Below are 27541 nucleotides of genomic sequence, written 5' to 3' on the forward strand. Positions count from 1 at the left end.
GGTGAGACGGAGGGCTGACAGCTGCTGCTAGTCCATTAATGGCCACTAAAAAGAGAGAGACAATCGGATCCCTGTAGGACTCCATTCTCCTGGATATGGATGGAACTATGGGAGTCACCAACTTAGACACGGAAAATATGGAGTGACCGGAAGTTTTGGATAAAAATCGGGAGTGGCCCTGGAGATCCCACTCATACAATGTGGCAAGGATATTATGTCGCCAAGTCGTGTCGTATGATTTATGTAGGTCAAAAATGAGGCAATCCGTTGTTGCTGTCTGGAAAAGGCTGTTCAGATGGCAGACTCGATGGACACAAGATTATCAGTGGTAGAGCGACCTTGGCCAAAGCTGCCCTGACATGGAGCCAGCAAGCCATGTGACTCCAGGACCCAACCCAACTGCCGACATACCATACATTCCAGCAGTTTACAAAGAACGTTGGTGAGGCTGATAGGCCGATGGCCATCCACATCAAGCGGGTTTTTACCCGGTTTGAGCACTCGAATGATTGTGATCTCTTGCGAAGGAAAGACGACATCGCACCAGATCCGGTTGAAAATGACGAGAAGAAGTCGCTTGTAGTCAGATGAGAGATGTGTAATCATCTGGCTGTGGATGCAATCAGGCCCAGGAGCTGTGTTGGGGCAATGCGCAAGGGCACTGAGGAGTTCCCATTCTGTAAATGGGGTGTTATAGGATTCACTGCAGCGTGTAGTGAATGAGACGACGTCCCCTTCCAGCCGCCGTTTGAGCGTGTAAAGGATGAGGGGTAATTCTCTGACGCAGAGGCTCGAGCAAACTGCTGGGCCCCAAAGCGCTGGGGCCCAAAGCGCCGAGCAAAGTGCTCGGCAGTCTCTTTTGCATCAGTACATAACTCGCCATTTATAGAAACACCGGGGACAGCTGTTTGGGCGTGGTACCCGAAAAGACATTTGATCTTTGTCCAGACTTGGGAAGGTGATGTGTGGCATCCAATGGTGGAGACTTCTCTCTCGCAACACTCCTCCTTCCGTTGTTTGATAAGGTAGCGAACACGGGCCGTTTGAAGGCTATGAGGTGCTCCAGGGAAGGGTGCCGCTTATGCCACTGTAGAGCACGCTGACGCTCCTTAATTACTTCAGCTACTTCAGGTGACCACCAAGGGACTGCCTTACACCTCTGACATCCTAAAGAGCGAGGAATGGCGTTTTCTTCCACAGGAACAATTGTGCTAGTCACCTGATCAACCATCACATGGATGTTACTGTGAGAGGGAGATTAAGCGGTGATGGTTGGTTGGTTTGTGGGATTGAAGGGGCCAGACTACTAGGGCCATTTGTCCCTTTTTCCACGAACATTAAACACCCACAAAGAGTAAAAACAAACAGTGCAGATGACAAGAGACGACACAGGACAAGAAAGACACAGACCGGACAAAATAAATTAAAATCACACAGAGTGTGACAGTGGCTAGTCGACCCTAGAAACGCGAAAGGAAAAGCCAACCACCAAGAAACACACTGAAAACACCAGTCTAAAATCGTAGGCCAAATGCAAGACTAAACACAAAAAAGAACAAACACTTAGATCAAGCGATAAAAACCCTCTGCACAAATAAAACTCAAAACTACGTCTGCCATCACAACGTTGTCTGATAAAAGTGCAGGAAGCGTATCGCAGCGCAAATGTCTGCCTGAGTGGAGTTAAAAGTGGGCAGTCCAACAAGATGTGGACCACAGTCAAAGCTGACCCGCAGCGACATAAAAGTGTGTCCTCGCGGCCCAATAAATAGCTGTGCGTTATCCAGGTGTGGCCAATGCATAGCCAGCAGAGGACAACAGAGTCCTTGCGAGACACTCGAACGGAGGAGCGCCATGCACTGGCAGCCTCCTTGATGGCCCGAAGTTTGTTGGGTGAAGGAAGGGTGCGCCATTCTTCACCCCAGGTGCGAAGTACCTTCTGCCGCAAAACTTACCTGAGGTCACTCTCCAAACGGCCAATCTCCAAGGCTGGTACACCAACAGCCTGTTTGGCCAGTGTGTCAACATGTTCATTTCCCTGGATGCCTACATGACCCAAGGTCCACACAAAGACTACAGAGTTGCAACAGGCAACAGTATGGAGGGACTCCTGGATAGCCATCACCATATGTGAACGAGGGAAACACTGGTCGATAGCTTGTGAACTGCTCAGGGAGCCACTACAGATAACGAAGGACTCCCCTGAGCAGGAGCAGATATACGCTAGGGCACGAGAGATGGCGACCAGCTCGGCAGTCAAAACACTGCAACCAGCCAGCATTGAGTGTTGTTCATAATTATCCCCTGGAGTAAGAGCATAAGCGACACAACCAGCAACCATCGAACCGTCAGTATAGACAACATCAGAGGATTGAAACGCGGGAAGGATTGAAAGAAAGCGGCGGCGGAAGGCCTCAGGAGGGACTGAGTCCTTTGGGCCCTCTGCCAAATCGAGCTGAAGGCATGGGTGGGGCACACACCACAGGGGTATATGCAGAGGGGCCCAGAAAAGAGTTGGAAGAGGGGAAAACCTCAAGCCCAGAGAGAAGAGCTCTGCTGCGAACTGCGATCATACACCCTGACTGGGGCCTCCATCCCGTAAGATGGACGGATGACTGAGGGAACAGGAGATGATAATTGGGATGCCCGGGCAAGCTACAAACGTGTGTAACGTAAGCGGCCAGTAATCATTGGCGCCGGAACCGCAATGGAGGGATACCGGCCTCCACAAGTATGCTGTTGACAGGGCTTGTCCAGAAAGCTCCAGTGGGGAGTCTGATCCAACTGAAGGATGGGGGTCTAGCAACTGCAATGTGGAAGGGGATGCCGAACTGTAAGCCAGGCTCCCATAATCAAGACAGGACTGAATTAAAGCCTGTTACAGCCGTAGCATGGTAGACTGATTAGCACCGCAGCTGGTGTGACTCAAGCAACGAAGGGCGTTAAGATGCCGCCAGCACGTTTGTTTAAGCTGCCGAATATGAGGCAGCCACATCAACTGGGTATTGAAAACCAATCTCAAAAACGGATGCATCCCCACCACAGTGTGATGTTTGCCGTCAAGATAAAGCTGTGGCTCAGGGTGAACAATGCGTTGCTGGCAGAAATGCATAACGCAGGTCTTGGCAGCCGAAAACTGGAAGGCATGTGCTACAGCCCAAGAGTGCGCCTTTCGGATAGCACCCTGCAGCTGCCATTCAGCAGCTGCAATACCAGTGGAGCTGTAGTATAGGCAGAAGTCAGCACGTAAGGAAGCTGAGACAGATGTTCCCACTGCCGCAGCGAGCCCATTAATTGCAATTAAAGAGAGGCAGACACAAGACAGATCCCTATGGTACCCCATTCTCCTGAACTCGGGAGGAACTACGGGAGGCTGCAACTTGCACGCGGAAGGAACGAAACGACAGAAAATTTCGTATGAAAATATGGAGCAGACCCCGAAGACCCCACCCATGAAGCATAGAGAGGATGTGATGTCGCCATGTCATATCGTATGCCTTCCTCATGTCAAAAAAGATGGTGACCAGATGCTGACGGCAGGCAAAGGCCATATGGATGGCAGACTCCAGGCACACCAGATTATTGGTGGCAGAGCAGCCCTTACGTAACCCACCCTGAGACGGAGCCAGAAGGCCCAGAGACTCAAGTAGCCAGCTCAACCTCCAGCTCACCATGTGTTCGAGCAACTTGCAAAGAACATTGGTGAGCCTAATGAGGCGGTAGCTGTCCACCTCCAGGTTTCAACACAGGGATTACAATGCTTTCCCACCATTGCAATGGGAACTCACCCTCAATCCAGATACGGTTGAAAAGGTCTGGGAGGCGTCACTGGCGGTCCACCGAGAGGTGTTTGAGTATCTGACAGTGGATGCAATCTGGCCCAGGAGCCGTATCAGGCCAAGTGTCTAGCGCACTTTGGAATTCCCACTCACTGAATGGAGCATTGTACGATTCAGGGTGGCACTCCGACGTTCCAACCACTCTTTCAGGGAGTGGAAGTCCAGTGGATAATTCGCAGAATCGGAGCTCTGAGCAAAATGCCCACTAAACGGTTTGTAATTTTGTCAGGCCCAAACCTGCGATGGAGAGGTACGGAGGTCAATGGTGGAGACATACCTTTCCCAGCACTCCTGCTTGCATTGGCAAATGATGCGGCGGGCTCGCGCACGGAGCCATTTAAAGGCGATGAGGTGTTCCAATGAGGGATGCCGCTTGTGACGCTGGAGTGCCCGCCTGCGATCTTTAATCGCCTCAGTGATCTTGGGGGCCCACCAAGGCACTGTTCTTTCGCCGAGAGGACTCAGAAGAACAGGGAATGGCAGATTCTGCGGCAATAACGATGCTGGTGGTGACCGAGTGAACCACTGCACCAATGGCATCATTCAACAGAGGCTCAATAGTAGCAATGGAGGTGAACAAGTCCCAGTCAGCCTTATTCACAGCCCATCAGCAGAGGCACCCAGGAGAGTGACGCTGTGGCAGTGACAGAAACATCGTAAAGTGGTCACTACCGCACAAGTCCTCACGCACACTACATTGGACAGATGGTAATAGGCTAGGGCTGCAGATCGAAAGGTTGATAGCTGAGTATGTGCCATGCACCACACTGAAATGTGTGAAGGCACTATTATTAAAACAGAAAGGCCGAGCTGTACCAATACTTGCTCAATGATGCTGCCTCAGCCTGTTGCCACTGACCCACCCCAAAGAGGGTTATGGGCATTGAAGTCGCCCAGTAACAGAAAAGGGTGTGGCAATTGGGCTATCAGCGCAGCCATGACATGCTGTGGGACATCACCATGTGCTACAGCCCAAGAGTGCGCCTTTTGGATAGCACCCTGCAGCTGCCATTCAGCAGACAGTAACAGCCTGAGGCGTCCACACTCGAACAGCAACAGCCTCTAAAGGTGTTCGTAGAGGGACAGACTCGCTGTAAGGGAGCGAAGGACATAGGTGTAGATGCCACCAGATGCCCTCTCATAAGCTGCCCAGTTCTTACAATAACCCCAATAGCCATCGAGGGCGCGAGGTTTGCATCGCCAGAAAACAAGTTTCCTGAAGAGCAATGCAGAGGAAAGAGTTAAGGCTGAGAAGTTGTCGGAGCTCAGCAAGATGGTGGAAAAAACCGCCGTAGTTCCACTGGAGGATGACATTGTCCATGGCCGAGAAAGGCGTGAAGGGACCAAGGAGGCAGATTACGCCGCTGGGTCACCTGCTGCCACCGATTGAGTACTGATGGGAGCTACATCCAGCATGACTGAGGGACCTGCGAGATCTAGGTCCTCAGCGGACGTCAGAATCTCCACCTCATCCTCAGACACAGAGCTTGTAGGTAGCGGTGGAGTGGGTGCCACCGCAATTTCCTTGCTCTTAGGGGTCTTCGATTTAGATTTCTCACGCTGTTAATTTGGTTGCCCTTCCTGGGAGGGCTTCTTCGATTCAGTCTCCAGAACTGAAGAGGACCATGAAGCACTACGACCAGCGACCTGGGGCTTCTTCAGCCACTGGCAGGTGTCTGCTGCTGAGCCTCTGGTAGAAACCTGGGAAGGGAGTGACCCAAGTGATCCCTTCCTAGCGAGAGAAGCCAAAGAAGACTTACGCTACTCTGGCTTAGAAGTGGGGACTGGTGTCCCCAATGGTTGGGGGGGGGGGGGGAGGGGGGGTGGCGCTGCTCCCAAGGTAGGTGGTGCGGGAGCAACAAGGAGGGAAGTGCACCCCCACCATCAAGGGGAAGGTGTGGTCCTTCAACTCAGAGCTGACTTTATGGGGTGCAACGGATGAAGCTGTAACCGGAGTGACAATGACGGCATAAGATGACATCATGTGCATGGAATGAAGCCACTCAAATTTCTGTTTAGCCTCAGTGTAGGTCAGTCAGTCCAGGGTCTTGTATTCCATTATTTTCCTTTCCTTCTGTAGAATCTTACAGTCTGGCGGGCAAGGGGGATGGTGCTCTCCACAGTTGACACAGGTGGGAGGCGGGGCACATGGAGTATCGGGATGGGATAGACGACCACAATCACGACAGATGAGGCTGGAAGCAGTGGGAAGACAAAAGGCCAAACTTCCAACACTTGAAGCACTGCATTGGGGGACGGATATATGGCTTGACATCACAGCAGTAGACCATCACCATCACCTTCTGGGGTGATGTGTCACCCTCAAAGGCCAAGATGAAGGCACTGGTGGCAACCTGATTATCCTTCGGACCCCGGTGGACGAAATTGACTCCTCGTCACTAAGTTGGCATGCATCTCATCATCGGAATTTAAAAGAAGATCCCTGTCGAAGATAATGCCCTGGACCATATTTAAGCTTTTATGGGGCGTGACAGTAACAAACATCCCCAGCTTCTTACAAGCGAGTAATACCCGTTAAGCCATGGTAAAAATTGCTGTTTTGAACAGCATGTCACAGCACATTGTGTGAAGCAGTCGCCCTCCGTTCCTGGCGGTGGCACCGCTGTGGCAATCGCAGCTTTGGTGTCTCCCTCTGGTGGAAAAGGGGAAAGGTTGCCTGTTCACTTGCATTTAAGGGGCGCTACAAGCTCGCCAGTGGCAGTTGGTCAATGGGGCGAGACGGGTCAGTTGGTGGCTTCGCGCCCGACACGAGAGCAACAGGAGTCAACCCACAAGATCGGTCTGGCCGGTGCGAGCTGCGACGCCGTGAGACGGGAGATCGGCGCCCCTTCCTGTGTCCTTTGAAGCGGCTGGCAGCGGATGATTCGGGAGAGCATTTTGGGGGTGCTGCGCCAGGTCTTCGCCAGACATCGCAGTTTATTAGAAGTTAAGTGATTCGTGATACATTTTATGTAAGATCGCATTTCATGGGTTTTTATTTAAATGGTCATTTTAGTATATAAAGATGCCACCCTTCCACCATAAGAGTTTCCTTTTAAAAACAAGTTTCGGTGGAAAGTACTTCTTTTTAATGCGAGTGTTTTGTACTATTTCCATCCCTCCTATGGGGTGCATAGTTTGTGTGTGTGAGTTGTTAAAATTTTTAGTTTAAAGTAATCTGGTGTGCTGCAGATTTGCACCAGTGTGGTCTTTCAGAGGTGGTTGTGAGCAGTCGTGACTACAGCCGTGTTAAAAGGGAGCAGCAAGGTTCTCAGCCTGAAAGCTCAAACCGTCTAAAAAAAGTTATTTCTGCCTCTGAATAAATTGCAACTTGATATTTAGAGGGTGCTTTCTGATTATAAACTTTAAATCTGTTTTTTAAAAACAGGGAAGGGTTTTTAGGAATAAAATTTCCATTTGTTGAAGCAAATTGTTTTCATCAGTTACCCACTGGTAACTACTTCCACACTCACATACTGTGATTAAATGTGTTAATGTGCTTGATTAATCGCTAGTAAATAAAGTAAATTCTTTAACAAGAGGTTTTGAAAGTAAATCCACAGTTCACCCATGACTGGGCAGAGGATGCTGTTTTATCAAGACTGACCTGCATTTTCGACAAGCCCTCCACCTCCCCCTGAACTTGTCTAAATGCTCTACAAAGAACTGTGGCTTCATGGACACAAAGGATTCCCCATCAGTTCTCGTACAGACCAGATACCGGGGCGAATATATCTCGCTGTCATAAATAGCCTTTCGTTCCTCCCATAGTGTGGCCAGGGAGTGGAATGATTTGGGGTCATACATGTTTCCATTAAAGTGATACCTTGAACACTTACACTGCTGGCAGTTGGCCAACAGCAAGAGAAGATGTGCCACACTTCATTGTGTGTCATCCACACTGATGCCACCTACTCCAACTAAGGGCCCTCCCCATGGGCGCCACCCAGCCACAGGATGGGCTACCTGGCAGTATGGCCACTGCCGGGAGTCCCAATGCCCCAGGGGGATGGTCATCTACCCCTTGGCATATGTGGGGAGTTAACAGTGCAGGCATCAGCAGAGCAATCTCTGTGTGGTCAGATGGCTACAACCAACATGGTACATGGTGGCCCCACCACAACGGACTGGCCAACATGCTGGATATCAGGTGCAAAGAAGTCCACGGTCATTGTCGGCACAGAAAGGGACACTGCATAGTTCGTGGTGGAAAACGCACCCAGGAAGATGTCCTCGCTCAAGAGATGGAGAATGGTCAGGATTGCAATGCAATGACGAGAAAGTGAGCTAAAGGTCTCAATGCATGATGGACACGATGCACCTTGTAAGGCGCACTTCCACAATTGGCTCGCTCTTTGGGAAAATTTTGAAGAATGGAGGTACAACCCTACAGGGGACCAACACAAACGCCAAAACGTGCATAACTCCTTTTAGCCACCTCGTACGAGAGGCAGAAATACCTCAGGCCTATTCTAACCCCCAGACCTGCAGGGGGGGGGGGGGGGGGGGAGGAAGTGGTCACTACCACACAGGTTGTCATGTGCTCTCCAGTGGATAGATGGGGGAAAGTCATGACTGCAAACTGAGAGAGCAATGGCCCAATATGTGCCATGTGCCACACTAAAATGTATTGGCGAAACTGTATTTAAGAGGCAGAGGTCTAGTTGTGACAAATTTTCGACCCCCCTACCTCAGCCTGTAAGCATGGCGATGGCGCCACCGAACATGGTTGGTGTGTGTCTGTGTGTGTGTGTGTGTGTGTGTGTGTGTGTGTGTGACGCGCGTGTGTGTGTGTGTGTGTGTGTGTGTGTGTGTGTGTGTGTGTGTGTGTGTGTGTGTGTGACGCGCGCGCGTGTGTGTGTGTGTGTGTGTGTGTGTGTGTGTGTGTGTGTGTGTGTGTGTGGCGCGTGTGTGTGTGTGGCGCGTGTGTGTGTGTGGCGCGTGTGTGTGTGTGGCGCGTGTGTGTGTGTGTGTGTGTGTGTGTGTGTGTGTGTGTGTGTGTGTGTGTGTGTGTGTGTGTGCCGCGCGCGCGCGTGTGTGTGTGTGTGTGTGTGTGTGTGCCGCGCGCGCGCGCGTGTGTGTGTGTGTGTGTGTGTGTGTGTGTGTGTGTGTGTGTGTGTGTGTGTGTGTGTGTGTGTGTGTGTGTGTGCCGCGCGCGCGCGCGCGTGTGTGTGTGTGTGTGTGTGTGTGTGTGTGTGTGTGACGCGGGTGTGTGTGTGTGTGTGTGTGTGTGTGTGTGTGTGTGTGTGTGTGTGTGTGTGTGTGTGTGTGTGCGCGCGTGTGTGTGTGTGTGTGCGCGTGTGTTAAAATCTCCTGAAAGTAGGAAAGGTTCAGGGAATGGAGCAATCAGTGCAGAGAATGCGTTCAGGGGTACAGCACCATCTGGAGGGAGATATACATTGCGGACAGTTATTTCCTGCGGCGTCATTCTGACAGCCACGGCTTCAAGAGGGGTTTGAAGGGACACAGGTTCACTACATTATAGTCGCTACGGTCCTTGTAATATCCCTTATAGCCATGGAGGGCAGAGGTCTGCATTGCCAGGAACCAGGTTTCCTGGAGGGCAATGCAGAAAGTAGGTGTAAAGCTGAACAGTTGGTGTAGTTCAGCCAGGTGGTGAAAATAATTGCCGCAATTCCACTGGAGGATGATGTGATCATGAGACTGGGAAGGCGTGAAATAGTCGATGAGGCAGTCTACGCCTCAGGGTCACCTGCTGCCACCAGATGAGTACCTGTGCGATCGACATCCACTTTGTCCAAGTGCCCAGCGATATCTAGGTCCTCAGCGGACGCCAGAATCTCCACCTCATCCTCAGACGCCGAGCTTGTAGGCAGTGGTGGTGTGGTTGCCACTGCAGTGCCTTGGTTGTTGGTGGTCTTTTTACGTTTCTCTTGGTGCCCCCTTAGGTTTGTCCTTTACTGATTCAGTCTCAGGGCCTGAGGAGGACCGTGAAGCCCTACGTCCAGCTACCTGTGGTTGCTGCAGCCAGTGGCAGGTGTCGGCTTTGCCACTGGTAGGAACCAGGGAAGGGAGTAACCCAAGGGATCCCTTCCTGGCGAAAGAAGCCAAAGAAGATCTACACTTCTCCAGCTGAGATGTGGGGGCTGACGTCCCTGATTGGTTGGGGGGGGGGGGGGGGTGTTGCTCCTGAAGTAGGTTGTGCAGGAGCAACAGAGAGGGAAGTGACCCCATCATCAAGGGGACAGGTGGAGTCCGACAGCTCAGAGCCAACTGTATGTGGTGGAATGGAAGATGGTAGAACTGTTGTCATAGCGGCAGCGTAGGTTGACATATGCAGCCTCTTATTTTGTCTTAGCCTCAGTGTAGGTCAGTCGGTCCAGCGTTTTTTATTCCATTATTTTTCTTTCTTTCTGGAGAACCCTGCAGTCTGGCGAGCAAGACAAAAGGTACTCTCTGCAGTTGACACAGATGGGAAGTGGGGGCACAGGGAGTATTGGGATGTGAAGGATGTCCACATTCCTGAGAGGTGACTCTGGAAGTACAACCAGAGAACGTGTGGCCGAAATTCCAGCACTTAAAGCATTGCATCGGCGGAGGGATATATGGCTTAACATCACAGCAGAAGATCATCACCTTACTTTCTCGGGTAGTGTGTCAGCATCGAAGGCCAAGATGAAGGCACCGGTAGCAACTTTATTATCCCTTGGACCCCAGTGGATTTGCTGGACACCTCGCTGCTTTAAATTGGCACTCAGCTCATAGTCAGACTGCAAAAGAATGTCCCTGTGAAATATGATACCCTGGACCATATTTAAGCTCTTATGGGGCGTGATGGAAACAAACATCACCCAGCTTGTCACAGGCTACAAGTGCCCATGACTGGGCAGAGGATGCTGTTTTGACCAAGACCGATCCTGACTGCATTTTGGACAAGCCTGCATCTCCTCAAACTTGTCCTCTAAATGCTCCACAAAAAAGTGAGGTTTCATTGACAAGAAAGATTCCCATTAACTGTTGTACATATGAGGTAATGGAGTTAATAAGTTTCGTTGCCATCTTAGCACTGAATTTAGTCCTTGGCCACTTACAGACATCTGGGCTTTGATCACCAGCAAGATATGACTTCACTTCATGGCATGTCATCTGCCCTGATGCCACCCACTCCAACCACAGCCCTCCCCATGGGCACCACCAGCTGCAGTAAAGACCACCTGGTAGGAGGGCCATTGGCAAGAGTCCCGAAGCCCCAGGGTGATGGGCATCTAGTGCTTGACATACGTGGTGAGTTAATAGCGCAGGCAACAGTAGAGCAATCCCTGTGTTTTCAGGGGGCTACAACCAACAGGGTACATGGTGGCCCCACCACAATGGACTGGCTACCGTGCTGGCTAGCAGGTGTTAAGAAGTACATGGTCATCATAGGCACAGAAAGTGACACTGCATAGTGCATGATTGAAAACGCACCCAGGAAGGTGTCCTCGCCCAAGAGATGGAGAATGGGCGGAATGGCAATGCGACGACGAGAAAGTGGGCTAAAGATCTCAATGCACGATGGACACGATGCACCATGTAAGGCGCCCTTCCCAAATTGGCTCGCTCTTTGGGAAAATTTTGAAAGATGGAAGTCAAAACCTACAGGAGACCATCACAAAGGCCGAAACGTGAGAGACTCCTTTTAGTCGCCTCTTACGATGGACAGGAATACCTTGAGCCTATTCTAAACACCAGATCCACAGTGGGGAGGGGGGGGGGGGCAGGGCAGTTTGTGTTTTGAGTTGGTTATTTACTATGTGGGAATTCGATTTTGTGTGTAGCGTAAACGTGAACCCTGTTGAATCTATTTTAAATGCGAACAGGAAAGTAAAGCTGTGAGGACGAATCTTGAGTCGTGCTTGGGTAACTCAGTCGATAGAGTACTTGCCCGCGAAAGACCAAGGTCCCGAGTTTCACACACTCCGCTGCAGAGTGGGAATCTCATTCTGGAAATAGAAAAGTAAATTACCAGGAGAAGATAGCCGCAAACGAACTAGTCACCGAAAAAAGATCCTTTGAGAGAGTATCGAAATCAAATAAGCCTGACTACAAGCACACATATAAGAAGAAAGTGAACAGTTAGCACACGTTTTTGGGATGCAGCTTAAGAATATCTGATTTTCAGCCCAGAAGTAAATTCGTGAACTAATATATCTGTTGTCTTTTACATTTGTCCGAAAAAAATGGGACAGCACACTAACTCCCACTTATACAAAAATGCGAAATGGAAAGTTGTAAGATCTTATACATTCTTTAGTTATTGCCATAAACTGTTATGTACAAAACAACAAAATTCCTACAGAAACAATTCTTTCTTTTGTCAGATAAGTTATGCCTGTAGTTGCGTAAACGTGTCGATAAGCGTAACTGTTATACAGAAGATGCTATTAATTTCACACACTCAAATTTATCTGAATCATAAAATTTGTGAACAGTCAGAATGTTTACTCACGAGCCACCATGGCAACGCATTTTCTCAGTTGTGCGTATGACAGAGTGGAAGCAGCCGCGCCAAACAGTACACTAGTTCGCGTTGTGTAATAGTATTTGCTGCATTTGGTGGAGTACTTTGAGTTCTTCCCTCAGAAGTACACAGCAGTGGGAACTTAACGAATTCAGGAGTGTTACGATTTTTATTGAAACTGCAGGGAGATTTGTTTCTTAACTTTAACAGCTAGCGAACAGTGGACAGCGGTATCAGCATTGCGTTTGCCCTGTGAAATTATCAGTGTAGATTGTAAAATAATTAGGCTGTGCTCTTACGGGCTGTTTATCACACAATCAGAATACAAAGGGAACTGAATGTATCACTGCTTCCCGCGTAATGAAATATTTAAAAAACTATGGCTATCCAATGTAAATGTTACGCATGCACGAATGTGTTCTCGCCACTTCCCAGAAACAGGTTACATAAGGGATATACAGTCTAGTCAATTTGCCCCGAAAACGAGTGCTCAAGCCAATCACGGTTTCGTCGTGCAATTTGCTGTACGGTAGTGCGATTGTCAAGGTGTCACTTGCAACAGAAGACAGAAGCAAACGGTATAAGAAACGAGAACTACAAAAAAAGATATTTCGGGACTCCGGAAAAGCTGTTACCAAATAAGAAACATCTTAAGGGCACGTTTATGGATGACAATCTTTCTTCTGCCACAGATGAATGGTATAGCGGCATCACAAAGGACTGCTCCTCTTTCAAGTGTGTGCAACTTCGAAGGCGTGAGATCTGAGTCAGTTGGCAAGAACGCAACTATTTCTCTGCGAGCAAATGATGGGGTTCTTGTATGTAATGAAATTACTCGTGTGTTTGGAAAAATATTTTCACCTAATCAAGAAGTTCATTAAATGAACTCAAAAAGCGTTCGATGTAGTAATCAGGTTATTTGTAAAGTGATAACTCTGCGTGCTATATCGCGGAAATTTAAATTTTTCGAGGAAAAAACTGATCCCCTCTATCGGCAGTGTCGACGTTGAGGGCCTAGATAAACCGCTCTTTTAGTTGCAGTCCACACACTTTGAAAGGTTTTAATGAATAAAATGCTGTCTAAAATCTTCCTGACAGGGAACGCGTCTGCGTTTTGTACTTTGACGAAATGAACATTAACAGCAGGATTTGCTATGATCAACAAGGCACGCTGTTAAGACCCCACAGTAATGTGTTAATTGTTTGGTGCGTGGAAATTGAGGTTGGAAACAACCTGTTTGATTTTGACATTAGCATGACAGCTATCCTCTATAATGAATTGTCGCCTTAGTAGCTAATTCGTATGAAGTAACTTGTATAGCAGACATGGGAACAAACATTTCCGTTAGGAACTAGCTTGGCGTGACGCCCATAAACAGTTGTTTCCTCTCATCTCAGTAACTTGTGTGGATATTCGCTGATATCTCACATTTGTTGAGGCTGTTAACGGAATCATCTGTCGAATGAAGGCATTATTGCAGAAAATAAGGCTGTGACAAAATCCATGTTCGAGACACTTTTGACTCTAGACAGTGGCGAGATGAAACTGTGCCTAAAGTTAACTCCGCAACCTGTCACTGTCAAGAGCAGATACCGACAGTGTCGGTATTTAATGCCAGAAGGACACAGTGCCTTCATACAGCTGGTCGATGATACTTAGAGGTCTTCAAGGACCTTCGAAAGCAAGAAACCGCTGGCATATGGATTCGGAATTCATTTCGAAGCACAAGAACAACGTCCGCCCAATTCCTGCTTTTCAGAAGATTTTTCATGAAATGTATTCCGTCGCTTTTAGGTCTGTTCAGTGACCTAAGAGAATACGATTTCAAATATGTGCTTACTGCCAGGCTGAATCAGGACCGTCTAGCAGACTCTTGTAAGCGGCCTGGAACAGTTTTATAACCAATTCCAGTAAATGTAAAGAAACAGAGTAGGCTATTATTGTTAAGTGCCAACGCTTTCGATATTCCTCTACCTAATGCTTCTTTTGTTGAACCCGAAGAAGGAACATTTATGATAGCAGCAGTGATCAGCAACATTCTTCCCGGTATGTCGAAAGTACGGTCAATGTTGGAGGGCAGAAAGAAATCAACGGGATAGAACTGACTGCAGAAAATTGAAATTTCCTCAGCATCTGCGGGTTCGGAACGTAGCGTTGGATTTCAGTACCTTGCCGGATCTATAGCTCATCGGTGCAGGCAGACAGGAACATTAGCTACAGCTACAGAAGATCTGATGTCAATCCCACGAGAAAACCTGTCAGCTGGTTGTGCACGATTTCTAGGGGAGGTTTATTGCGCCTTCAGAACCATGGCTTGAGACAAAAAACCAATTCGGACAGGCTTTTGCACAGCTTCAAGACAGTGACAATATATCTAGAGAAATGGGCATCATTTATAAATTGCGTGCAACACTGAGCGGTTCCCGATATACACACAGAGATAATTAGAATTTACTCTATAACGTTTATTCGTTTGCGCTGACGTTAATTAAAGACAGAGCAAGACCTTTTGAGACAGCTCATCGAAAAAAAAGGAGAAAATGGCATCTGTCATCACAATCAGTTCAGTACGTAGTCTAACTTGTGTAAATGAATTGTGATGTAGGTACGTACATTTTTGGCAGAACAATTTTATACAGAGAGTAGTTGCGTATGTTATGGTTCTAAGAATCTAATTTTGTCGCAGCGTTACAAGACTGATGTTGCATATGTTATCGCATATTTACAACACTGCTCGGCTGCTTCACTGCAGAGCAGAAATTGAATAAATTTTTTGCTTATATAATCTTAATTTACAGCAATTCTGCAATGCTATTAATTTAACAGCTTCTGACTTCAGTCAACATTCTGCATTTCAAATGTGTCAGTGTAGTTACTTTTTCGATGCGTAGGCATAAGCTACGATAAAACATAACTTCAGTTTTAAATAACATTTTGACAGCATAAAAACTGTTTAGACATCTAGATCCTGGTATAAACAAAATTTTTCGCCAAAAACTTTACGTAAACGCGTAAGCCGTGTCATCGTAGCTCCTGCTTCTACGCTGATGTGATAAATCAACAAATTGTCGACAGAGCGCTTACTGCCCGACCTTATTTATTATCCTTTGTGTCAGTTTTTCCGACGGTTTTGTGAGCCGGTTTTGTTACAATAGTGTGCACTGTGCAGTAAATGTGTGATCTTGTAAGAAGATATCTTGTCAGCCTGAATTTCTTGAAATTTCTCTTACCACTGCCGAATCTATAGCTACACAGTCAAGAGCTCAGCCATTTGCAGCAAGTTTTGGTGGAACAGATGACTCAAAGTCTTTCACAGCTATTGCAGCATCGGAGAGCGCCGAGGCAGGAAGTATTTGCTACTGGTTAGGCCTTGGTACGTTTCACACTTAGATTACTAACTCTCCTATGCCTACCAACTACAGGGAAAAGAAAAAACTGCAGAATGTGTTTGGAAAGCAAAAACAGTTTCTCTGTACCTCAGCCACATGCCTTTGTTACTATCACAGTGGCTCTTTTTTTATCAGCATTTACCTTCTAGGTACATAAATAATACCTTAGTTAAATTTCTGTTTTCAGTTTCTAGGTAAATACATTTACAGATCCCACGATTGATGAAAAATCCAGTCTTCAATTTTCTGTTGATTTGCCAATTTTGAGACAATTGCACATCATGAATTTTAGGTTTAATTTTCTCAAAAATGGGTGGACAAGACAAAATACCTTAGAAGCTTTTATTTTTAGGTTGAACACAACCTCCCTGCCAAATGTGAGCCAACTTTGTTAGCCCAGTGAGGCCTTTCCCTTGTTAGAATAAAAAAAAGCAATGGTGAAGCTGAGGAACATTATACCAATTTTGAAATGAATTCATTGATGCATATACTACTTTCCAACTTCGGTGTGTTCAGAGGTCTTTTTTATTCTCCAATTTCATAAATTTTCGACAGATGTGTACAACAGCCCAGTATGATCACATTGATTAAGTAACTGTGCCTGACTACCTGAATAATATGAAATATCTAATTTTCCACTTCAAGTCATAATTCCATGCAGTTTTTCTGTAATTGGTTCTTGTGGTCATTGTAAGTACACATAGCACATCAGCTTAGCCCAGGTATCTTTGTATTCTAACAAATAAGGATGCAATATAGGACTGCGTGTTAGTATTTGATTTTCGCAAATCCTGGCTTGTGCAAAGTTCTAGCAGATGCATTACATCACTGGATGGGTGACAGTTCAAGTTCTTTGCCATGTGTCCCTTCAACATGTATTGCTCAGTATTTTGTGGCTGTAAATGATTCTCTTGTCCAAATTCCTATCACTAATTTCCATCTGTACCTGTCAATATCAGAATGACAGACCATGTGGGTGGAACACTGTCCACATTTTTCTTTTTAGGGGTATCCTCTCCTCACTTCGTAATCGATGTTCAATTGAAAATACTGTGTGTCATGGAATTCAATTGCTAATTTGCATTTCTTGGAGGCTGAGTTATCTACTATGTTTTCTGGAGCTACGTCTGGGGGCTAGTAGGTTGCAGTCACTATTGTGACTCATGCAAATGGTTCTATCTTACTGTTTTAGTCATCTGGTGTAATTATGGAGGTGGGATTGCATGTAATTGTGTGATGTTTACACATCAGAGTATATTTAAATGTTCTCAGTATGTTAGCTTGAGCTTTCATCTCTGTTGTGACTTACTTTGATGCCAGTCTCTGATTGCAAAATAGGCTGTTTGTTTTTGTAACTGTCTAGAGAGGGTAGTAAAGTTCAATGTTTTTATGAAATAATGATAAGTGTTACATTTTTAAATTCAAAAGGACAGCTGTAACCAATCAAGCTAGTATACCAGCCTTTATGTCCCTATTATCTACAACATTTTAAACTTTTCCTTGCTACCTTCCTTTCTTCCTTGTGATTGTTTTGTATCTAGTTATGGTAACCTATAAAAATCTAAGTATGTTCTGTCTTCATGAAGGACAGTACCAGTAGATTGCCACACAGTTTATACCATCTGTCAACCATGACAGAAATGAAGGTTTAAATGCTTTTTAACTAGTAACAATATTTTATTAAGAGACTTTATGGTATATTTACAGTAGGTAGCAGCTCCTGACTTCACTATCATTTTTGACATTGGTCAATACTAATTACTTAAATTACAAGTTGTGCTCAGGACCAATGTACTCTGATAAATTCTATAGTACAGTGGGAACAACTAGGATATCATTTTAATTACCAAGTATCATGTACATTCTGAGACTTTCCATGGTAGAGTATAACTTGTGTTTCTGTGAGGATGCCAGACAGGGATGAAGTGATAAAAAGCTTAAGGTCTTTAACATAACCAAAACAATAAGCACAGGAAACAAATAATTTTGTTGACCAAAGTTCCTTTACTAATGCTTCTTTTGTTACCAAGGAAATTTCCAAAAAGAGATGCTGCCTCAACTATTGTGTACCAGTAGCATTAAGGATAATATCATGAACCTGGAACAAAAAGAAGTTTACTTAAGACACCAATGCAGTTACCACAAAATACAGGCAATAAATTCCACATTGGATCCCAGAACTTAAACTATTTACTTCAACCAAAGTATCTCCTCTACAGTAAAGAAGAAAAAAATTTTCATTTCAGCCATGATAAAAAGTAAGCATCCTGAGACAGTAATAAATTGAATTTAAGTAATAAAGCAATCAGCAGCATTTTAAAAGACACTGTGATTAAAATTAACTTTGATGACTAGGAATTCGGGGAATTTCAAATGACAAATGCTATTGCATGTCATATGCTGCCCTCACCTGCAAGAACACTTTCACTAGGTCCACATTAGCATATGAGCAACATTTGCACTAGGGGGCTCATATAGTAGGTTTTAAAAATTTCGTAGTTTTTCTTGGACAGCCAAAAGCTTTCACCTTCAGTATCCATCTCTCTGATGTTTATGCTCAGAGCAGCTTATCCTCATTCCACACATCCTGTGTAATCACCCTCCAGATAGAATGCCATCAGTGGTCACCAAGGTGGTGGCATCTTCACTGGGGCACACACTTGCTGGCCCTCAATGCACTCATGGAGTCTACTGTCTGCAGAAATTAGACTGCAGAGGGGATGTCAATGTAATATTTGACAGTCAAAGCCAGAGGCTTAAAGATTCAAGCATTGGACTAAAAGACATGACATGGAACAGAAAATGTGTGTGCCAAAGAGACAAGAGATATGAAACTGACAGATTAAAACTGTGTGCTGGACTGAGACTAACTCTGGACCTTTGCCTTTCATGGGCAAGTGCTCTACCAACTGAGCTACCCAAGCACAACTCATTACCCATCCTCACAGCTTCAATTCTGCCATTACCTCGTCTCCAGTACCGAGTTAGAGTCTCGGTCCAGCACACAGTTTTAATCTGTCAGGAAGTTTCATATTGGTGCACACACTGCTGCAGAGTGAAAATCTCATTCTGGAGACTGAATGGAGTAGAAAATGGGCTAGAAGGCGAAGTCAGAAGACTTTATGCAAAACAGCATATGTATTGCTTAGCACGCTCTTTCAATCATCTCCACATCTGTGTTCCAACGTGTGAATACTGAATGACCCAATGGAGACTTCCAGATGATAAAACATTATGAGTTCACAATTATCTGACTGATCCCATGATTCTCAAACTTCCTGAGGCTGCCTCTGTTTAGCAGTTTTGTTCCATTATCCCTGTACTCTGTTCTTCAGGGACCTGAATTTACCATTGTACCATATTTGTCATCTCAATTTGCAAGTCACCCATCAGTGATCAATGCTAGTTCACACCCCTACTAGTCCTTGTCTAGAGTGCCAAACATCACAATCTTACTTTGAGATGTCCTTCAGCAGTTGCTAGCATGGAGCACGATAACTGGCTGCTGTTCTCACAGTTGCCCACAGCAGAACCTGCCATAGTTTCTTAGTGTTCCTGGGCCATTGAGAAGATGGCCGCTTACCAACAAGATTGATTGTTCTTAACAGGAAGGCCTTTGTGGGGTGCTCTGAGCTCAGCAGCATAACAATGATTAGTCTTTAATGAGACACATTCAGAGCAAAGCACAACACTTAAACCGTATTTGGCCATCATCTTTGGGTTTAAAAATTTCAACATGTTCAGGTGCAGCTTGACCGGACACTGTTCTATTGTGTCAGGTTGTAAAGTATTTTATTGCTATAATTTAAACTGTTTTACAAAACAAACACTTGTCTTTACTTTGCAGGTGTACAACATGAGTCCTGCTCTGAAGTGTGAGGAATTTATAGGCTGCAGAAACATGAATTTATCTAGTTTAGTCTTTAAAAGAAACTCCAATATGCTTGGTCTGGATATGATAGGAATAAATTACTAAGCTAGTATGTCTAATCCTCCACATTGTTCGAGATACTTTAAGCAATGCCCTAGAAGGCTAATATTAAAATTTGAGATTTAACTGGAGCTCTCATTCTAGCACTTTCTGAAGGAGTTACCTTTATGTGCTCTAGGCACTACTGATTGTGCAAAGTGAATACTTAAAGCTATTAATTCAAAATGTATGTTGAATTTGAATTATGACCACAAGAAGGAATGCAGTTCCTTATATATGTATTTTCCTTAGTGTATATCAAAGCCCTTTTGAAATAATGTGTGCCTCTTCCAAAGTATTTTGATTTCAGTATTCTTTAAGTTTTTTATAAGTATTAGGTAAAAAATGAAATGATCGTGTGACATTGCTGGCTGGGAAACCCCATCCAGGGTAGTTCAGCCACTGGGTGCAAGTGTTATTTCAGGTGACACCACAATGGGCAACTTGTCCATTAGTGATGATGAAATGATGAGGACAATACCCAGTGCATGAGTGGAGAAAATCTAACCCAGCCAACAATCTAACCCAGGCCCGCAAACACATTACCACTCAGCTAAGCAGGCTGATATAAATATTACATTATCAATCATGATCTGTTGTGAAGTTTTGTAAAAATTGAATTTTAAAAAATTAATGGTACATGCCTCATCTTCTGTTACCTTGCCCATCTTTGATCCTAATTCGTCTCCAAATCAGAAAAATTGGTCTAAGCAATGAGTCATGAGGAACCATCAGAATGAAGTATTAAAGGACTCAAATAGGAATTTATCTGCTTCCAGAAATCGACAGTTGTAATAAAGTTTTTACCAGATTTGGATGATTTGTTCTGTAAGAGCATTTGCAGTATTATGCACATGATTTTGTCAAACACCGAGTTATTAAATTTAAAGTTTTAAATGATCAAAGAGGGGTCAGTCTCATGGAGGATGAAACGAGAAAGATAAGCAGTACATTCTTTGTGCTGTATCTGATTACTGTTTGCAAGAAATAAATGAACCATATAAAGAATAAAAATAAGAATTTTTAAAAGAACAGATTTTTTTGTATGACAAGCTTTTTACATAGTACCCTTACATATTTTACTAAAAGTTGGTACAACAGCAATAATCATGTTCATTTACATTGAAGTTATTGATCAGAATTGAAGCTATTCAACAATATTTTCAAGGGTCAGAAATATGATTTTTGATTTTTCAATCCCTACTTGTGGTTAAAGGTTACCCTTTCTCTTTATACTGAGCTGAAACTGCAAACAACTTGTTTCCATATACAGTGGAATGAAACTGCTGGGGAAAGAGGGTTAAGCAAAAAGACAAATTAGAGCCACACTGTCCGTGGATGCAAGACTGCTAGTTTTTGTGATTAGACTTTGGTCCTTGGTCTCTTGTGTTATATTTCATATAGAAGTAGTGAATTTTATCTATAGTTCACATCTGATTGCAGCAAGGTCATCATGGGAGTAAATGATTAACATTAGGTCCTTAGAATACAGTGATCCTAATTTGTGGTCTGAGGAGAGCACTGGGAGAACTGGACAAAGTTGTAAGGGTAATTTTTGTCTGTGAAGGCCTCAGAGAGTCATCACATTTGGAGAGGGGCTGCTCTTCATTACAAAGAATGACCAAATGTGGTTAGGCTTGCTATGGAATGGGTGGCAACTGTAGAAGTGGAGATACCTTTGATGGATGGTAGAGGAGGAGGAAATTAGTGTTTAACATCCCATCGACAACGAGGTCATTAGTGACGGAGCGTAAGCTCAGGTGAGGGAAGGAAATCGGCTGTGCCCTTTCAAAGGAACCATCCTGGCATTTGCCTGAAGCAATTTAGGGAAATCACGGAAAACCTAAATCAGGATGGCCGGAGACGGGATTGAACCATCGTCCTCCCGAATGCGAGTCCAGTGTGCTAACCACTGCGTCACCTCACTCGGTGATGGATGGTAGACTATGTGAGCAGAAGTACTGATGCTTTCATCCTCCACACAGAACTTGTTAGACTGAGAATGACCAAGTGAAACAAATGGAGGAGAAGCCGTATTCATAGTCATCCTTCTCACACTCCATTTGTGAATGGAATAGGAAAGTGAGTATGTGGAATCTGTGGAACCTGGAGTACCCTCTGCCATACACTAAGGTGGCATGTAGAGTATAGCTATAGAGGTAGATTTCTTTTTGGGGCATTTTTCTGGTGGTGCACACCATATCAGTTGTTAGAGGCTTCAGCAATGATGGGAACTTATGGTGAGAACTAGTGTTAACCTAGTTTACACAACATCTTGTGGTGTCTTCCCTATCAGAACCAAGTCTGTAGATTCTTAGACTGATGCTTTCCACAGTACAATACTGCCATCACAGTCGTGTTTGCTGCTTGCCTCAAGCAAGCCTTTTATAGGACTGCACTGCTTGACATGACCGTTGCTATCGTGCATCAAATACAGTTGCTCAACTGATCAGGAAATAAAGCAAGGCATACCCAACAGCTGCCAGCTGCCCTTCCTTTCTCCCCTCTTGAGAAAATATTACTTTCAAATATTGAACCCTTCTCCTGCTCCAAAACCCAGACATCAATTCAGTGTCAGTGGAAGAAATCCAGACCATGTCACAGATATTGACTGGTAGCTAGTTCACGAGAGCCATTCGTAGCAGAAAGTCAGGTGATGTTTTGCTGTTCACCACTATTCTTGCAACTGAAAATGCTAGATAGATCTGGCTTTTAAGGATTTCCAATATGGTTGTAGCTTGAGTTTATGTTTATTCTAATGCTACCAACCAGTGTCAAACTGCTGAACATGGTAAGTTACATGCCTAACAGCAAAATACTAGGTATAAATCTGTAAAATGTGCAATGGATTACATTGTAGATAGTAGGTATCCATTCTGGAGTGGTAGCAGTATTGTGTGGTGCTTAATAAGCAGTGTATCCACAGTTTTGAGTTTCATTTTTATGAAGTTATTCTTTGTTTCTTCCACCAATCGTCTTCAATGAAAGAGATGAGATCTACCCATCTTATCTTCAGCATTCTTCTGTAGCACCACATTTCAAATGCTTCTATTCTCTTCTTGTCCAAACTATTTATCGTCAATGTTTCACTTCCATACATGGCTACACTCCATATAAATACTTTCAGAAACACTTCCTGACACTTAAATCTATACTCGATGTCAACAAATTTCTCTACCTCAGAAACGCTTTCCTTGCCATTGCCAGTCTGCATTTTATATCCTCTCTACTTCGACCATCATCAGTTATTTTGCTCCCCAAATAGCAAAACTCCTTTACTACATTAAGTGTCATTTCCTAATCTAATTCCCTCAGCATAACCCGATTTAATTTGACTACATTCCATTATCCTCGTTTTGCTTTTGTTGATGTTCATCTTATATCCTCCTTTCAAGACACTGTCCATTCCGTTCAACTGCTCTTCCAAGTCCTTTGCTGTCTGACAGAATTACAATGTCATTGATTAACCTCAAAGTTTTTATTTCTTTTCCATGAATTTTAATACCTACTCCAAATTTCTCTTTTGTTTCCTTTACTGTTTGCTCAATATACAGATTGAATAACATCGGGCAGAGGCTACAACCCTGTCTCACTCCCTTCCCAACCACTGCTTCCCTTTGATGCCCCTCCACTCATAATTGCCATCTGGTTTCTGTACAAACTAAATAGCCTTTCGCTCCCTGTATTTTACACCTGCCACCTTCAGAATTTGAGAGAGAGTATTCCAGTCAACAATGTCAAAAGCTTTCTCCGAGTCTACAAATGCTATAAACATACGTTTGCCTTTTCTTAATCTAGCTTCTAAAATAAGTCGTAGGGTCAGTATTGCCACACGTGTCCCAACGTTTCTATGGAATCCAAACTGATCTTCCCTGAGGTTGGCTTCTTCTAGTTTTTCCATTCGTCTGTAAAGAATCCATGTTAGTATTTTGCAGTATATTACATCAAAACAAGTACCGGTGATATGTTTAAGAGGTGGATGAGTACAATATCACAAAGTCAAATGTCTGATGCGACTGCATTGCAGTAGACTGACAAAATGAATGACTAATGTCTAAACATAACACAGCACTGCTATTGGAGATTAACGTTTCAAATGTTTATTGCATACAAATTTTTTTTATCACCATAGATCATTCACAATCCACAGCTTTATGTTAATCATAGTTAATATTTCTTGTGCTCATATTTAATGCCCAATATGCTAAGGTACCAAGAACATTGACTTTATTAAAATTAAGAGTTTGTGGCAGATAGGTTAGTACAGTGATAGCAAGCTACAAGTAACATATTGCTAGCATTTACCTGTACACGTGGATGTTGCGACAACATGTAAACTACAGCATTTGCAACATCCTCTGCTTCAAGGCAAGGTGCTATGTCGAAGATGCCTGGTGTTATTTTTTTGGAATGAGAGAAAATTTCTGTCTTCACCAGCCCAGGAGAAACTGCCTGCAAATTAAATACATTTGTCTATTTTACTCCACTAACAAAAGACAACAAATTTAATTATTTTTAATCTGTAGCATTGTCAGCAAAACAAATTTTTAATCTGTAGCATTGTCAGCAAAACAAATTTTTAATCTGTAGCATTGTCAGCAAAACAAATTTTTAATCTGTAGCATTGTCAGCAAAACAAATTTTTAATCTGTAGCATTGTCAGCAAAACAAATTTTTAATCTGTAGCATTGTCAGCAAAACAAATTTTTAATCTGTAGCATTGTCAGCAAAACAAATTTTTAATCTGTAGCATTGTCAGCAAAACAAATTTTTAATCTGTAGCATTGTCAGCAAAACAAATTTTTAATCTGTAGCATTGTCAGCAAAACAAATTTTTAATCTGTAGCATTGTCAGCAAAACAAATTTTTAATCTGTAGCATTGTCAGCAAAACAATCTCTACATTTTCAAGTTTTCAGTCTAGTAGAGGTATTTTTACCATGTTTTTCTGCATTTATCCTCAGTCTTCAAGTGAAGAAGGTTGCTCATTGTATTCTTCAAAAACTATAAAGGCTTTTTCTGAAAATTACCTAGAAGCATCAGTGTTTGGCACTCTAGGTACATTTTTCCATCATGGGGAGAAGTGTTGGCAATGAACACATCTGAACTTTTTGAAGATAATCAAATAGTGACCAGTCAGGGATACTGAACCAGTTGAAGCAGCAATGGGCACTAAGCTACACAGGGCTGGGAAAGCAAACAGGAAATACATTTAATAGTTTTGCTAACATCAAGGTTAGCATTTCTCAGAAAGGTACTAGAACCATGTGATTCAGATAGTTAACATGTAGAGGACCTATAAGTTTAAACGAATAGCTGACCAGTCACTAGAAAAATTTGTACCTAGCAGAATTAGAGATGGGTAGCTGTTCCCCTTGAGGACAAACACCAGAAAGCTTCAAGGAACAGTACCTACTGCACAATAGTTACAAAACAAAGCTTGAATTCACATAATTTAAACATTCCGCTGTTAGCCAAGCAATGTGTGAAGCCTTAAAAACTGCTAGAGCAAAATATCTTTACCTGTACAAAATCCCTAGAAACGTTTGTTATTTTCATGTTAATGTCAGAAGCAGAAAAACCAGGGTCCAGTTTTGTGGGAATGAGAAGCACAAAAAAGGAGCAAAAACAAGACAGACATTGAATTTGGTCTTCAAATATTCTTTCACAAATGGAAGTCTAAGAATGTTGCCACCATTTAATGCCCATGAAACTACTTAGACAAGTGATCATAGTCAGCACTATTTACACAGGAAAATCATTAACATAAGCAAAGTTCAATAAATCCCAGGATCCAGTGGAGATTCTGCCCATTTCTGTTCACACTGTGAATTAGCACCACTGTTAACCATAATCCACCTCAGAACCTTTGACCAGAGAGATGATCTAAGATAACAGGAAACTGGGACACACATCTACAAAAAGTGAAGTCTGACTTACATAACTACCATTAGATACTATATTTATGGTAGCCTTAGAATATATCCTAAGTCAAACATCAATCTACTTTTAACAAAATAACCTTTTCCTGAGTAGACAGAGGTATCTCTACTACAGGATTACTGGAACCATTCATGTCAATGTTTATGTGGAACAGTGTGTGGACATATGGACTGGAACAGCCGCATAGGCTTTACTACTGTTAAAGCAAATGGCAGGCTACAACTCAGCAATAAGACATTGAGAAACTGCAGCTTCTATGGCCTGTACTAGGTTACTTCTGAAGTGTGTGCACAAGCTACTGTATGTAATGTCTAACAGATGACAGCAAGGATGTACAGGAAAGAGTAGCAGATGTGGTCTGACTGAGAAGGAGGTGACAAATTTTAAATGTCAGCCACTGGTAGAAACCTGCCAGACTTATGAAAGAAACTGCTTAAACACTTTAAGAAACTGACTCCCAGCACATGTGCAGCTGTGCATTGATGAGATGGTGCAGGGGTCATGCTTTTGTAACATGCTGCTGGTGCTACAAATATGCATGGGGGTCTGCAGAAATTTTTGTAAGAGGGGGGCAAGATTCTAAAACTGCCACTTTCAATATAACTAATTCATTTACTGTGAAAACTTTTCATTCTTCAAGAACTATGTTCAAATGATTGATAGGTGTCCCCTTTATGCTAGGAATCTAAGTCAAGGCATTTGTTTGGTCCCTTTCTGTAGCTCAGTATGAATTGAACAAAATGAATAAAACAAGAAACAACTTGTTTCTTTCTAGGGAATTACCAATAAAATATGGTGTACCACAGAGCTCAATCTTAGGTCCACTACTCTTCTTGATTTATGTGGACGACTTAGTTGAATATGCGAGTCCCACAAAAACTATCCTGTTTGCCAATGACACCAGCATATTGCTCACTGGATCCAGTCCAGAAACTTTGTGGTCCACAGCAGAAAGTTCTATGAAAAGACTTTCTGAGTGGTCCACAAAAAAACTCATTATAAATACTGAAAAAGGTGTGTGTCGATTTTCATTTAATTCCTACAGCTAATCAAATGTCTATTCAAGCCCAATTAAAAAATGATCCCCTAGAAAATGTAAATGTCGCAAAATTCTTGTGTCCAGCAAGACAAAGTGGGAGAGACATATAAATAACTTGTGTACAAAACTATTGTCTGTGTGCTATGGCCTAAGAATTTTAAAGGCTACAACAAACAAAACAACAGTACTGCAGGCATACTATGCCCAGTTCCACTCAATCAGATATGGGATCATTTTCTGGGGATACAGTGTAAAGGTTTTTAGAATGCACAAAAGAGCTTTAAGAATAATTTGTGGCTTCAAAAAGAAGGCCTGTAAATCCCATTTTACTGAGCTTTGTGTCCTAAATGTTCCAAGTTTATTCATTTATGAAACTATCTTGTTCACTAGGGACTACCTCCTGAAAACAGGCAAACTGCTACAGAACAAAAGTGTACACAACTATAGTACCAGAAGGGAATCAAATATACATCAAAAATATCACAGGACAACCACCTATCAGAGGAGCATAATTAACATTGGTTTAATACTACACAATAAGATACCAGAGGAAATAAAAAATACTACTCATCCAATATTTGAAGCTAAACTAAAGGCATTTCTAATAGAGCACAGTTTCTATTCTGTCAGAATTTCTGAGTAAGTGACAAAATTAATTGTAGTAGGTACCTAATTTTAATTGCTAATACTATGTATTATTGTAACTTATCTTTGACCTGTCCAATATCAATTGTACAATTTGTGCTATATGATAAAACTGGACCAATAAAAATCACATCAAATCAGAGCAAAGGAAGTGATCAAGACCCTGAGGACACTATTTCAGTACAAATCTGTAAAGTTTTGTGACTATTTTGACAACAGAAGAGTGCTAAAATTGTCATCGTACCAAGTAATCTG

The 27541-nt window shown here is 43.6% G+C and overlaps 3 protein-coding genes across 5 annotated transcripts in view; all 3 read right to left on the minus strand.

Moving 5' to 3' along the window:
• LOC126456997 (dehydrogenase/reductase SDR family member 11-like) overlaps positions 1 to 27541 on the minus strand; it is a 604547-nt gene that overhangs the window by 138712 nt on the left and 438294 nt on the right. For 2 of the 3 annotated variants that reach the window (XM_050092964.1, XM_050092965.1), the window contains exons 5-6: positions 23966 to 24112; positions 17707 to 17788 (exon numbers count right to left, since the gene is read on the minus strand). In XM_050092964.1, coding sequence (XP_049948921.1) covers positions 17750 to 17788; positions 23966 to 24112 — 186 coding nt within the window. In that variant the 3' untranslated portion in view covers positions 17707 to 17749. Of the gene's footprint in view, positions 1 to 17674; positions 17789 to 23965; positions 24113 to 27541 lie in introns of those variants that run through there. The other variant, XM_050092963.1, reaches the window with a different exon arrangement.
• The window catches only part of LOC126456999 (farnesol dehydrogenase-like), a 209425-nt gene that overhangs the window by 138712 nt on the left and 43172 nt on the right, over positions 1 to 27541 (minus strand). The gene's annotated exons all lie outside the window — the stretch shown is intronic.
• Positions 1 to 27541, minus strand: part of LOC126457001 (farnesol dehydrogenase-like) — a 222571-nt gene that overhangs the window by 54321 nt on the left and 140709 nt on the right. The window lies entirely within an intron of this gene.

Source organism: Schistocerca serialis, chromosome 2, assembly GCF_023864345.2.
Source record: "Schistocerca serialis cubense isolate TAMUIC-IGC-003099 chromosome 2, iqSchSeri2.2, whole genome shotgun sequence".
Lineage (NCBI taxonomy): Eukaryota > Metazoa > Arthropoda > Insecta > Orthoptera > Acrididae > Schistocerca > Schistocerca serialis.